Source organism: Scyliorhinus canicula, chromosome 5 (assembly GCF_902713615.1).
Source record: "Scyliorhinus canicula chromosome 5, sScyCan1.1, whole genome shotgun sequence".
Taxonomy (NCBI): Eukaryota; Metazoa; Chordata; class Chondrichthyes; order Carcharhiniformes; family Scyliorhinidae; genus Scyliorhinus; species Scyliorhinus canicula.
Genome location: NC_052150.1, coordinates 38,990,375 through 39,005,530, shown reverse-complemented (window position 1 = coordinate 39,005,530; position 15,156 = coordinate 38,990,375). Strand labels below are relative to the sequence as shown.

At 46.6% G+C, this 15,156-nt stretch overlaps 1 protein-coding gene across 2 annotated transcripts in view; it reads left to right on the top strand.

Annotated features, from left to right (window-relative positions):
- eepd1 (endonuclease/exonuclease/phosphatase family domain containing 1) overlaps positions 1 to 15,156 on the top strand; it is a 212,121-nt gene that overhangs the window by 175,216 nt on the left and 21,749 nt on the right. For both annotated transcript variants that reach the window (XM_038796934.1, XM_038796935.1), the window contains exon 6: positions 12,282 to 12,392. In XM_038796934.1, the coding sequence (XP_038652862.1) occupies positions 12,282 to 12,392 (111 nt within the window). The remainder of the gene's footprint in view (positions 1 to 12,281; positions 12,393 to 15,156) is intronic.

Here is a 15,156-nt window from a genome sequence, read left to right as displayed (position 1 = left end):
CAACTGCTCGGCCCAAGATCACAAGAAACTGCAGACTGTGGTGAACTCAGCCCAGCGCATCACACAAGCTTGCCACCCCCACATTGATTCTGTATACACCTCCCGCTGTCTCAGAAAGGCAGACAGCATTGTCAGAGATCTCTCACACCCAGGCTTTGCCACCTTCCAGACCCTTCCATCAGACAGAAGATACAGAAGTCTGATCCAGACTTCTACATCAAGACATAGGAACAGCTTCTTCCCCACAGCTACTAGACTCCTCAACGACTCTCCCTTGGACGGATCTGTTCCCTGTAAGAACACTATTCATGATGCCCTATGCTGCTCTTGTTTGGCCTTGTTCCACGCTGTAACTAATGACTATTTGTTGACGCACCCCTGTCAATGTGCTCTGTCGATTATTCTTTTGTCTACTATGTACATACTGTGTACGTTCCCTTGGCCGCAGAAAAATACTTTTCACTGTACTTCGGTACATGTGACAATAAACATCAATCAATCAATCGATTGGGCGGGTAGTCAGAAGGGTGTGGGGATGGTCAGTGTGCGTGATTGGGAAATTAGTTTGGTAGTTACCCAGGAGTTAGACAAGCTTCTAACCTGTCTAACATTTCCTGGGTAACTATCCAGGTAAGTATATGAAATGAAAAATGAAAATCACTTATTGTCACGAGTAGGCTTCAATGAAGTTACTGTGAAAAGCCCCTAGTCGCCACATTCCGGCGCCTGTTTGAGCAGGCTGGTACGGGAATTGAACCGTGCTGCTGGTCTGCCTTGGTCTGCTTTCAAAGCCAGCGATTTAGCCCAGTGTGCTAAACCAGCCCCTATATTAGAACATTAGAACTGTCTAAAATATTTCCCTCTGCTTCAGAGTCTGAAACATTCACAGAGGGTACCAGTGAATTAGCGATCAGAAGCTGAAATATCCCAGCCAATTTGCAAGTAGATCAGTCAGCAACAATATTTTCTCTGGGGCTCAGGTATTTTAGCAGACTAATGGATGTCTGGGCTCTCAGCCAGGAATAGTAGAGTGAGGCTTAGCAGCTCTGGCTCTTTGATCTCTGTTGTTATTTGCACAATATTTACATGCACAAGGTTGGGAGGTTTCAAATGGTTGTAGTTTCAGTTATTGTAACCCTTAAGAGTCTGGATGATTGACACCATGGAGAAGCCCAGCATATATGTGCAAAAGATGAGGCATTCACAAAAATCTTCAGCCAGAAGTGCCAAATGGGTGATCCATCTCGGTCTCCTCCGGAGGTCCCCAGCATCACAGATGTCAGTCTTCAGCCAAAACGATTCATTACACGTGATATCAAGAAACGGCTGAATACACTGGATACTGCAAAGGCTATGGTGACAATATTCCGGCAATAGTACCGAAGACTTGTGCTCCAGAATTTGCCACGCCCTTAGCCGAGCTGTTCCAGTACAGCCACAACACTGGCATCTAAACCGGCAATGTGGAAAATTGTCCAGGTGTGTCCTGTATCATGAAGCAGAACAAATCCAACCCAGCCAATCACTGCTCTACCAATCTACTCTCCGTCATCAACAAGGTGATTGAAAGAGTGCTATCAAGCGGCACTTACTCACCAATAACCTGCTCACAGATGCTCAGTTTGGGTTCTGCCAGGGCACTCAGCTCGTGACTTAATTACAGCCTTGGTTCAAACATGGACAAAAGAACTGAATGACACAGATGAGGTCAGAGTGACTGCTCTTGGCATCAAGGCTTCATTTGACCGGGTATGGCATCAAGGAGCCTTAGCTAAACTGGAGTCAGTGGGAATCAGGGGGAAGGCTTTCTGCTGGTTGGATTCCGACTTGGCACAAAAGAAAGATAGTTGTGGTGGTTGAAGGTCAATCATCTCAGCTCCAGGACATCACTACAGTTACTTGGGGTAATGTCCTTGCCCCAACCATCTTCAGTTGCTTCACCAATGAGCTTCCTTCCATCATAAGGTCAGAGTGGGGATGTTTGCAGATGACTGCACAATGTTCAGCACTATTCGCGACTCCTCAGATAATGAAGCAGTCCATGTCCAATTACAGCAAGATCTGGACAATGTCCAGGCAGGCTTGGGCTGACAAGTGGTAAGTTATATTTGTGTCACACAAGTGCCAGGCAATGACCATCTCCTACAAGAGCGGATCTAACCACAGCCCCTTGACATTCAGTGGCATTACCTTCACTGAAACCCCCACAATCAACATCCTGGAGGTTACTATTGATCAGAAACTGAACTGGACTATCCATATTAATACTGTGGCTACCTACCAGATGAGGTCAAAGGCTAGAAATCATACGGTGAGTAACTCACCTCCTGACCACCCCCTCAAAAGCCTATCCATCATCTACAAGGCACAAGTCAGGAGTGTAATGGAATACTCTCCACTTGCCTGGATGAGTGCAGCTCCAACAACACTCAAGAAACTTGACACCATCCAGGATAAAGCAGCCCGCTTGATTGCTACTCCTTCCACAAACATTCAAATCCTCCACCACCGCTGAACAGTGGCAGCCGTGTATTCCATCTACAAGATGCATTGCAGTAACTCACCACGGTTCCTTAGACAACACCTTCCAAACCCACGACCACTACCCTATAGAAAGACAAGAGCAACAGATACCTGGGAACACGATTACCTGAAGGAATCATCTGCAAGCCACTCCCCACCCTGACTTGGAAATATATCGCCGTTCCTTCACTATCACTGGGTCAAAATCTTGGAACTCCCTCCCTAACAGCACAGTGGGTACACCTACACCTCAACGACTGCAGCGGTTCAAAAAGCAACTCACCACCACCTTATGAAGGACAACTAGGGATGGGCAATAAATGCTGGCCTAACCAGTGACACCCACATCCCGTAAATGAATTTTAAAAAAGTTAGAAGCCTGCCAAAGGATGGCGTGAGATGGATCCCAGGAATCTATAGAGGAATTGGAATTTTGCTGCTTCTTTTGTTCTCAGACCTTCCTGGAAAAGATTCTTTCTGCCTTCAGTGACTTTGTTTAGCTTGTTTTCTTCAAGGCCACTGCTCTATAATATTTTGTAATGTGACGCAGCTGCTTTCTATGGGATGCCTCCAAGAATCCCGAGTTCATCTGATATAATTCCCAAATACTTTTAGGTTCGCTGTCAACCAAAAAGAGAGTGAGCACATAAAAAGGATTCTTGTATTTTCAATTATCCGTTCTGCTCAGTAAAAAGATTCTTTTTTTAATTGATTAGTGCATTTTCTCTTCCTAGCTGTGCTTCCCTGATGGTTTGATTGCAAAAGGGAAAGAACAATTAATAAAAACACACCCCAGAGATTCCTTCAATCTTTGTGTCAGCCTTGACTCACTGGTAATACTTCTGCCTCTGAGTCAGAGTTTATGGGTTTAAGCTTGATGCCAGAGACTTGAATGCAAACTCAAAGATGAGGCGTCACAGCAGCACTGAGGAAAAGCTGCATTTTAAATTTATGCATAAAATATTCCATGGCACTGATCAAAGATAGGCGGGGGAACAAGCCGACATTTATTCTTCAACCAACACAACTACAAACAGATTATCTGGTCACTTTGCTGTTTGTGAAACTTTGCTGTGTACAAATTGGTAGCTCTATCTCCCACATCAAAACAGTGTCTATATTTAAGTACTTCATTGACTGTGAAGCACTTTGAGATGTACTGATTTCATGAGAGGTGCTATATAAATGCAAATTATTTATTTTTAACCAAGGCGATTTCAGGCAAGTCACAACCATTTGGAAGTTTAAATAAAGATAACTACTTCATCAGCATATATTTCTGCCTTGAGGCTTTGAAAAGAAAGTTGTATATATATTTGGTGGGATTTACTGGCTGTTCATGACGGCGAGGAATTCCAATCCCACGCGGGCGCACTGGTTTCCCGGCGGCGAAGGGTGCAATCAACAGGAAACCCCGTTGACAACAGTGGGACTGGTAGATATCGCTAACAGGCCACTTCCCCATTGAAAAACACCCATATATGGCACCTTTCACAATCATAGAACATCCCAAAATTATTACCAGCCAATGAAGTACTTTTGAAGTGGAGGCACCATTGTAACAGGGGAAACACAGCAGTAAATGTGAAGCACAGCAAGCTCCCATTCAAACAGTTATGTGACAATGATCATGTTTTGGGGGGATGTTGAGCGAGGGACAAATATTGGCTGAGCCACCAGAGGTAACACCTGCTTTTCTTTGAGAATATACCATTGGATCATTTACATCCACCTGAGCACGCAGAACGGATTTTTATTTAACATGCTGGATTCTTCCACTCCGTCCGCTGCAAGATTATCAGGGGCGAGACGCGGACAATGGAAAAGTCCATTGACCGAGGGCGGGATTCTCCGGTCGCCAGGAAGACGTGGTCGGAGAATCCCACCCAATGTCTCACGTGAAAGATGGCGGGCGGAATTCTCCGCAACGGCCGACGCCGTCGTGAAACCCGGAGTGTTTCACGACGGCGTCGGAGACCGCTCCTCGCCCCCTATTCTCCCCCCCCCCCCCCCCCCTCCGGGGGGGCTAGGAGCGGTGTTTCGTCAAACTCGGGCGCCGGGCGTTGATGCTGGCTTCAAGGCGGCGCGCCGAGAATGGCGCGGCCGGTGGCACCTAATGACGTCAGCCGCGCATGCGCAGGTTGGCTGGCTCCGACCCGCGCATGCATGGTTGCTGTCTTCCCCTCCGCTGCCCCGCAAGACGTGACGGCTTGATCTTGCGGGATGGCGGAGGGGAAAGAGTGCACCGATCGTGGGCCAGTCCCCTCCCGAGCACGGCCGTGGTGCTCAATCCCCATCCGTCCCCCACTGGCCCCAAACTCACCTGTCGCGCGCCGTTCACGGCGGCAGCGACCAGGTGTGGTTGCCGCTGGCGTGAACAGGTCGGGAACGGCAGGCCTCTCGGCCCATCCGGGCCGGAGAATCGTGGGCCGCCGTGAAAAACGGCGACCCGCGATTCTCCGAGCGGCGTGTCGCAAAACGCAACACACCATTTGGGGGGGGGGGGGGGGGTTAGAGAATCGCGGGGGGTGCCAGAGCGGCCCTCCCGCGATTCTCCCATCCGGCCTAGGGAGCGGAGATTCGCGCCCGCCTCTGACAGTGCAGTACTCCCTCAGTAGTGCATTGGAGTGTTAGTCTTGACTTCTGTACTCATTTTACTGAGTGGGACTTGAACTCATAGCCTTTTAACTCAGAGGTTAGTGGCTCCCAACTGAGCAAGAAGTTTAGAAAGGAGAGAATTTGTTTTAAATTCCCAATGCAATATTGCTGTATGCTTTGGGAAGAGATAAATTACACTTTTAAAATTAAGATATGCAACGTAACACTCTTGTTAACTTAATTAAAAATAAGCATTCATTGCAAAATTGGGCAGAATTTTCCAAACATTGCACAAAGTGCTGGATCAGAAGAGGGAAAGCAGTGTGAAATTTGCTGGTTTCACAGCTGTCTTTTCCAGCCACATCAAATGACGCTCTGTAATTTCAAAGTGCTGGCGAGGATTACACAGCCAACTGGAGCTGGGGGATGGGGGGATGGGGGGTGGAGTAGGGTGGTGGGGAAAATAACCTCAACAGCAAAGCTGGGATTACCCGATCTCAAAGTGAAGCTAAAGGCCCCTTCACCCCGTGCTCAGATATCAGACCCCCGGCAGACAAGGGTATAACACCCACAACCCTCCAACACAGAGCGCTGACCCCCCTCCCCCCATCATGCACCACAGGCATCAGTGTGACCTGAACCCCACGCCCCCATGCTCGCCCGCACCGGAGCACCCCCCCCATTCGAAGTGTCTGCCCCCCCCCTTATCCCCAGTGCAATGCAGGCACAACCCCCCACCCCAAACCCACCATCGCCCCCCCCCCCCCACATAATGGGATCCCCCTTCCCAGAGGGGTTCCCTAGAGGCCACGCCCCTGGTACTGCCCACAGCACTGCCAGGTTGGCACTGCCAGGGTGCAGGAAGCAGTGTCAGGACACTCCCCACCCATATCCCTCACCACCCAGGGGCTAAATTCACCTCCCCAGAGTGGTAATCGCGACTGGTTTCCATTTTTGGAAATCAGTCCTGATCACGCTGGCGGGGGAAGCATCTGACATTGCCCGAAGATGTGGCACCTGGCCGTTTAATGAAATGTTTATGTATTCTAATTTATTGAAATTATGATCGTGTCATTGGGCAGGGCCCGGGAGCTTCATGCTCAAAAATATCGCTTTCCCATATCCTGTAATGACCCTCTCGCAATGAGATACCCTGTACGGGATGGCAGCTGTAGAATAGCACCCTGAATGGACCAGCAAGAAGAGCGATGTTGAGAAATCGACATTTTGGATTTCAGCAAATGCTTGAGCAATACATTTTTAAATCAGAAATTAAGATTTATTTGGCTCTGCTGAAACTGACAACACAGTCTGGATTAATTTGAATTAATTGACTTTGATTTATATTTTTTTTAGCTCTAAAGTCCTACTTTTCCATGTTATCTACACTACTCAATCCAAATCCGCAATTATATAATTCACATTTCTTAAAAAGAACATTTCTTTCAATTTGAAGAAATACGTTGTGTGTCGAGTTTAAATGGAACTTCTCTTACACTGTGCGGCATCCGCAGAAATCCTGCCTCCCGGCTATATGATTTGGCAGGAATCCAGCAGGTATTCACACACCAGATCATGTAATCCAACATTGTCTCCTTTCAAGATTAAATGGAAAGCTTTGATGTTTAACGGTCCATGGGTTGTTATCAGCATTTACATTAAGATAGATTTTGCATACACATGTAACAGTTGCCACTTCAATTAGTACCCATAGCTGCAATCAAAATTAGTTCACGTTCAGCTTGCTGGCAAGTTCCAAAAACCCATTTGACCCTACAATAGAGTTTTGGGAGCTCACTAATGGTTAAATGTAAAATGCAAACATGTAAAATGTGCAATAACTTCTATGCAGCTAATCCGATTTTAATTTGGAAGCGCTTGTTGCAATTAAGTGATGCCATTTTGTTTCAATTAAGACCACATACACAATGTCATTCACTATTATTTTGATCGGTGCACACAAGACAAAGTATTGCTGCTAACCTGAAGAACATGTTGTGGATTTTCTTGGGGAGGTGTGCATGGATCTCTGATATGCAGAGTTTGAATTGATAAACTTTCTGCAGCAGGAGCACAATAAAAATACATGTAATTGTTAATTAATCTGGAAGCTGCATGATCCAGGTTTGAAAGCCATATTCGTGTGGGAAAGTAAAATACGTTATAAACGTAGAGACAATGTCCTGGATTTTGCTGAGAATGGAGAACAAACAGATTTTGCTCCTCACCTTTGCAAGTAGCTGCCCAGAGGTTTGTCAGTGGAGATTTCTAGTAATCGAGCATCTGATCCAAAGTGGGACGCGCGACGGGAGGAGCTAAAAGGAAAACGGAAAATTCTGGGAAAATGCAGCACGTCTGGAAGCATCTATGCAGGGAGAAGCAGAGTTAACTTTTTGAGTCCAGCCTGCCTTTCGAGAGATGGGGTTTGTCACAAGGGGCATAGAACATAGAACAGCGCATGTTTGTGACTTCCCGTGTTTTCCTTTCCCTGATCCAAAGGCTGTCTTTTTGACTCTTTTTCGGAACTGAACAGAGACGTGCAGGAAGAAATGTGATGGGTTTTATGTAGTTGAATAAAGGAGGAAGGACCAGGTGATAATTCTGTAGGCTATGGGCCAAATGCTGGCAAGTGAGATTAGGCGGGCAGGTCAGGGCCTTTCATGCATCAGTGCAGACTCGATGGGCCGAAGGGCCTCTTCTGCACTGTAATATTCTGTGAAATGGAAGGGAAGGCGAGGGATGAATTGAAAGGTTGGGAGATTAAATATCAAAGATATGTCGAAGGCAAGCACAGGTCGGCACAACATCGAGGGCCGAAGGGCCTGCACTGCGCTGTAATGTTCTAGGTTCTAAGTGAGTGGTAATGGTTGTAGTAAAGAAACAAAGCATTGGCCCTGAGTCGAAGTTCAGAGCAGAACAAAGGTCAATTCAGTCTGAAAACAAAAACAAGATACAAACCTGCATTTGGCATAAAAAAATTCCAAATACTAGCCAGAATTCATGGTCCCAAGCTGTTGAGGAAAGTGACCTGCATTGTCTGTGTGAGCAGAGCAATCAGATTTCATGAATCCTTGATGAGACATTGGGATTCTAAGGCAGGAATTAAAAAATATAAAAGAGAGACTGTAAATTATACTTTATTTTATTTAGTGAATGCAAACACCATAGGCCCCTGCATTTGCTGAGTTTAAGGTGATCAGTCCATCATTTAGCCTGTTGAAGGGACATTCTTTGGTAATGTGCAGCCTTTGAGTCTCACCACAGGGGTTTGTACCGAGGCCCCAGGGGTGGAGATTGGCTGCACAGGGGCCCTGACCTGTCCAGAACCTACTCAGCAAGGACCACTGTTGCCATTGTAGTTCAAAGCCTGCCTTTCGAGAGATGGGGTTTGTCCCAAGGAGCATGTTTGTGACTTCCCGAGCGGGATTCTCTGACCCCCCCGCTGGGTCGGAGAATCGCCGGGGGTCGGCGTGGATCCTGCCCACGCCGGCTGCCGGATTCTCCAGCCCCGGGGATTTGGCGGGGGCAGGAATCGCGTCGTGCCGATTGGCGGCCGCTGGCAGCGCCCCCCCCCCCCCCCCCCCCGGCGATTCTCCGGCCCACGATGGGCCAAGTGGCCGCCCATTTTTTGCCTGTCCCGCCGGCGTAAATTGGAGAAGGTCCTTACCGGCGGGACATGGTGGCGCGGGTGGCCTCCGGGGTACTTGGGGGGGCGCAGGGGGATCTGGCCCCAGGAGGTGCCCCCACGGCGGGCGGGCCTGTGCCGTGGGGGCACTCTATTCTTCCACACCAGCGCTGTAGCGGTCCGCCATTGCCGGTGTGGAAATGAAGCCCTCTGCCCATGCGCAGGGATGACGTCAGCATGCGCCAACTTGTGCCGGCCAGCGGAGGCCCTTCGGTGCCGGTTGGCGTGGCGCCAAGGGGCGGATACCACTCCGGGGCGGGCCTAGCCCCTGAAGGTGCGGAGGATTCCGCACCTTTGGGGCAGCCCGACGCCGGAGTGGTTCACACCACTCTTCGGTGCCGGGACCCCCGCCCCGCTGGGTGGGGGAGAATCCCGCCCCCCCTGTGTTTTCCATTCCCTTATCCTAATGCTGTTTTAGTAGATTTTGCTCAAGAAGGGTGCACCATATGGAACACTGAGATTGAAGCCGGCGGTAAGTAGGTTAAACAAGTCATCATGGAATGGTAACTGAGGTGCAACTTATATGGTTTCAACCAGCCTGGCGGTCGGTGTCAGTCAGTGGATGTGTGGCAGAATGATGTTAACGAGGACAGGAAGCCGGAGGAAAGGATGTTGAGTGTTAACAAGATGTGTGTGAGATGACATTTGGCAGATAAATGCACAATACTCTGCTGTGGAGGGTGTTTGGGAGAATGCTGAGGTGGCCCCTGAGTAGCCCCCGGGTGGTGAGGGATATGGGTGGGAAGTGCCCTGGAGTGTTGTGGCAGCAGCACCTCACGTGGACCCAGCAGGTTTCATCAGTAAGTTGTTTCTGATTTTGACCTTTGCTGCTGTTTTCTTCAAATGTTCCCGGAATGTTTCTTCAAATGTTCCCGGAAGGACAGATCCCTATCTAGAGTCACTCCCAAGTATGTTGGGTTAGGTACATGTTTTAGTTTCTGGCCATCCGGATAAGTAGGCAATTCTTTTTTTCCACTGGCATTGTGGAGGTGGTTTATAGGGATTTAATGTGAGACACATGTTCTTCAGCAGAATGTCAATTCTGTAACATCTTCATTAAGGATCTGGTCCAGAGCACAGAGGATGGAGCTTGAGGCATAACAGATGTCAGCAGCATAGATTAACTTGCACGGCGTGGTTGTTGACAGGTTATTTGTATGTAGGTTTAACAGGATTGGGGCTAATGCTGATCCCTGTCGTAGTCCATTAGCCTGTCTTCCGTGTGCACTTCTCCCTTGCCCAAGGTGGACTTTGAATCGCCTGTTGCAAAGGAGAGTTTCAACAATTAATAATAATCTTTATTGTCACAAGTAGGCTTACGTTAACACTGCAATGATGTTACTGTGAAAATCCACTAGTCATCACATTCCGCCGCCTCTTCAGGTACACTGAGGGAGAATTCAGAATAAACAAATTACCTAACAGCACGTCTTTCGGGACTTGTGGGAGGAAACCGGAGCACCCGGAGGAAACCCACGCAGACACAGGGAGAACATGCAGACTCCACACAGACAGTGATCCAAGCCGGGAATCAAACCTAGGACCTTGGAACTGTGAAGCAACAGTGCTACCCACTGTGCTACCATGCTGCCCATCCAGATTAAAAGCACCTTGGACAGCTTTAATTGCAGTTCAGTATGCCACACTGTGTCACGAGCCGCTGTGAGGTCCAGCAGCACTATGCCTAACTTAAGGTTCTTTTGGAAGCCATTGACCATGTCGATGACAGAACTTGATCACATGTGCTCTGCCCCTTACGGAAAACAGCTTGATTAATATTAAGAATTTTAAAATTCATTCAAGGGATCTGGACTTCCCTGGCTAGGCCAGCATTCATTGCCCATCCTTAATTTCTCTATAGAAGATAGTGGTGAGCTGTCTTCTTGAACCACTGCAGTGCACATAGTGTAGGTACACCCAATGTGCTGTTAGGAAGGGAGTTCAGGATTTAGAACCAGAGACAGTGAAGAAATAGTGATGTATTTCCAAATCAGGATGGGGAGTGACTTGGAGGGGAACTTCCAGATGCTGGTGTTCCCAGGCATCTGCTGCCCTTGTCCTTCTAGTGGTCATGGGTTTGGAAGGTGCTGCCTAAGGAGCCTTGATAAGTTTCTACAATGCATCTTGTAGATGGTACACACTGTTGTGACTGTGCATCGGTGGTGGAGAGAGTGAATGCTTGTTGGATAGGATGCCAATCAAGTGGGCTGCTTCATCCTGGATGGTGTTGAGCTTCTTGGGAGTTCTTGGAGCTGCACTCATCACTCTTGACTTGTACCTTGTAGATGGTGGACAGACTTTGGGAAGTCGGGGACTGTGTTATCTGCCACAGGATTCCTAGCCCCTGACCTGCTCTTGTAGTCACAGTATGACTAGTCCAGTGCCATTCCAGCGATTTCTGTGCAATATTAGTTATTATTTGGCCCTATTTAAATAAAATTGGCAATCCCTATATAACTTTTATAACTATCACTTTTATATCGAAGATATACGCTGGTTTCAGACTGACTTGATCATGATTTCATCTAATTTGCGGTATTTGATCTGAAAACATATTTTATCTTTAAACAGGGAAGCAACAGAGCTGATATCTGTAGTTAAGTTCAAGGGGAGCCCTGCATTCTCCTTCAGCGAGGGCTAGCTGATTTGCATCCAAACCTGTGGTCCATATTGATAACAGCTGTATCTTTGTTGTTGCATTCTTGTCTCTTGAGTTTAAAGGTCATGGGTTCAATCCCACCTTCTCCAGAACACAAAATCTATGCTGACACCATCACAGAGAGGTGTGCTGCATTTTCTCTGAAATATGCCGTCTTTCAGATCAGAGGTTAAACCAAGATCCTATCGACCCACCCCAGATAGATGCTACATCACCCAAGCCCATGCCACTATTTGCAAAGGACTTCTCCCTGATGTCCTGGACACTTATCTCTCCACCACCATTACTAAAGCATTATCTGGTCATTTTCTCATTGTTGTTGGGAGGAATTTGTTGTGTGCAATTTGACTGTGACATTTTCTGCATTGCAACACTATTAACTGCCTTGATGTAACCTGAGATTGTGAAAAGCATTTTATATGAGTAAATCTTTTTCCTTTTACATATCCGGCCATTTGATGAGGTTTACTTGGGATGAATAAATATTTTCTACAGGAAATCATTAGATTTATTTGTTGAGCAACAGCTTGTGGGCAAAATAAAGCCCACAGCTCTTAGTTCAATCTCTTGTATAATAGCACTGCAATCATAGGTCAGTATCTAGGGCAATACAGTTCATTCAACCACAATCTCCACTGTTTTATGTAACATGGAGCACGATTAACTATTTTGTGACGACTTTTATAAGCACTTGGAGGACGTCAACATAAAATCAGAAAAGCACTAATATATGACGGATTTTTCAAAACTATTATAGTTTTAATGACAAAAAAATCCAGAGATGTTTTGACCCAATCAAAAATTATTTTTTTGCAGTTTTGTGCAGAATTGAATCAACCAAGCCTGCCAAATGTTCGTAAATGGAAAGGTCCCAGAGGATGTTGGAAGTGTGCTGTATCTGAGAAACCATCTGTACAGATACACAAGGTATGCTCTCAGCAAGCAAATGGAAATGTTGGCTTAAGTGTAAGCTATCGAATCGTTTTCAATCTATAATTTAGCAACGACAGCAAATCAGATCTTTGCAAAATCAAGGATCATTTCTTGTATGTTTGTGCCAGCGATTGATTTTGCTGTCATGTTGGTCCTGATTCATGGTACACAGCATTTAGTTCTGATTGGCAATGTCTGTGCTGCAGTAGCAAAGTCTTCCTGCTGATGTTTATCTTATTGGCTCCCATTTTGTAATTGAAGTAAAGCTTTATTTCTAACATTATGGTATGTTTATTTCTGTGTAAAATCTTCTCACAAGGTGATGGATGACCATAGTCCATAGAAATATAGAAGATGGGAGCAGGAATAGGCCATTCAGCCCTTCTTTGAGCCTGTTCCACCATTCATTGGATCGTGGCTGATCATCCAACTCAAGAGCCTGTTCCTGCCTCCCCTCCCCCGACCCCATATCTTTTGATCCCCTTCGTCCCACATGCTACATCTAAATCCTCCTTGAAAACATACAATATTATGGCCTCAACTACTTTCGGTGGTAGCGAATTTCACAGGCTCACTACTCACTGGGTGAATAAATTCCTCTTCATCCCCGTCCTAAATGATCTCCCCCATATCCTCTGATTGTGACCCCTTGTTCTCAACTCCCCCACCATCAGGAACATCCCTCCTGCATCCAGTCTGTCTAGCCCTGTTAGACTTTTATAGGTTTCTCTGAGGTCATCCCCCCCCCCCCCCCCCCCCCCCACCCCACCCCCTCATTCTTCTGAATTCCAGCAAATATAATCCTAACTGACTCAATCTCTCCTCATATGTTAGTCCCGTCATCCCAGGAATCAGCCTGGTAAACCTTTGCTGCACTCTCTCTGTAGCAAGAACATCCTTCCTCAGATAAGGAGAACAAAACTGCACACAATACTCCGGGTGTGGTATCACCAAGGCCCTGTATAAATGCAGCAAGAAATCCCTGCTCCTGAACTCTAATCCTCTTGCTATGAAGGCTAATATACCATTTTCCTTCTTTACCGCCTGCTGCACCTGCATGCTTACCTTCGGCAACTGGTGTACAGGGACACCCAAGTCTTGTAGAATATTTCCTTCCCTCAATTTATAGCCATTCAGATAATAGTCTGCCTTCCATTTTTTGCTGCCAACACTATCTGCTATTTTCTGTTTGAGCAGCATCAGTTCAGTAGTACTAATGGAAAAATCATTAATGCTTCCATTCTAGCACCAGGAGCCTGCCAAATAGTGGCTCTTTATATAAAGAACTTGCATTTATATAACACCATTTATTTCCTCGGTACATCCCAAGGTGCTTTATTGCCAATTAATCATTTGTAGGCAAAAGTGTCAGTCAGTTTGGACACACAAAAATGGTTGAAGGATAAGCAGCACCATGGGATGTTATGAGTTCACCCTACAGACAAGCAGTGCCTCAGTCTAATATCTCACCTGATGGTGCTTATCACCAGATCACATGTTGGACTGACTCATTACCCCTCTGGTACGCTCTTCTCCTTTGAGCATCTCACCTTGTTCCCCCTTTCTCACCTCTCATTCAAAATTTTTGTTTTCTACCAAGTGTAATGAAATATTTTCAGAGGTATCTTTACTCAGCCACTGCACCAATGCCTTCTCATCCTCGGTGATCTCGATCTCCATCTCAACTCTAATGCTCTTTCACTCCTCCTGAGTTCACTGCCCTCTTATTAAATCTCTCCTGCTAAATAATCTCCACAACCCAAATTCACAGCTAGCCCTTTGATATTGTCTTTTCATATGTTTTGCTACTCCCAGCGTATCAACTCCAAACAAAGCCATCTCTGATCCCTTATTTGTATCTCTCACAAACCACATTCACCTTCCACCCCCAACCCTACCTCCTTCAGTATCACCTCCTGGAAAGGCCTATCCTTTAATTCACTTTGAACTGCACTTTGAAAATTCTGACTGTCGAGCCTTTGGTCTCCATTGTCCAGTGCATTGCTACAGCTTCGGATTTGCTCAGCTGTTCCGTCACCTCCAACTTTGATGTCCTCGTCCCCAATAAAACCGTTACTCTCCCTCACCATGGTCATTTTAGTTGCAAATTCTACAGCTCTGCTGTCCTAAGTACAAAGGATGCAGACTTTAAAGGATACAGTGGCTATCCATTGCCACACCTGTCTGGACCACACAAAGCACTATCGGATCTTGCTCTCGTCTGCTAAAATTGTCCATATGAATCACCCTTGAATGCAAAGCTAACCCTCGGCTTCTTTTCTTTGTTGCAGGCTATCTTCCTAAATCCATCTCCCCAGTCTCTTCCACCTTCATCTCCAACAATAAGTGCAAGGGGCTCAGGACCAACTTTGTCACTAAGATCAAGACAAACACATCCCTCCCAAACACCCTCTAAAGTTTACTGATGCCTACCCATGAATACAACTTTCTTGAGTTTCATTCCCAACGTCCTTCATGCCCTTTCCAAGCTCAACTTGTCCATGAGCCCCACCTGCACCTTTGACCCTACGCCCACAAAACTGCTGAACACCCAACTTCCCCTCCTGGTCCCCATGTTAGCTGATATTGTTAATAGTTCTTTATCTCGTTGTCCCTCACTCTTTTACCTCCAGACTTTACCTCTTTCCTCCAAAAAAAATAACCCTGACTGCACCATCTCTGCAAACTGAGAGTCTATTTCCAATTTCTTGGCCCCTTGACTATCCCTGATTTTAATCACTTCACCATTGAGAGACAT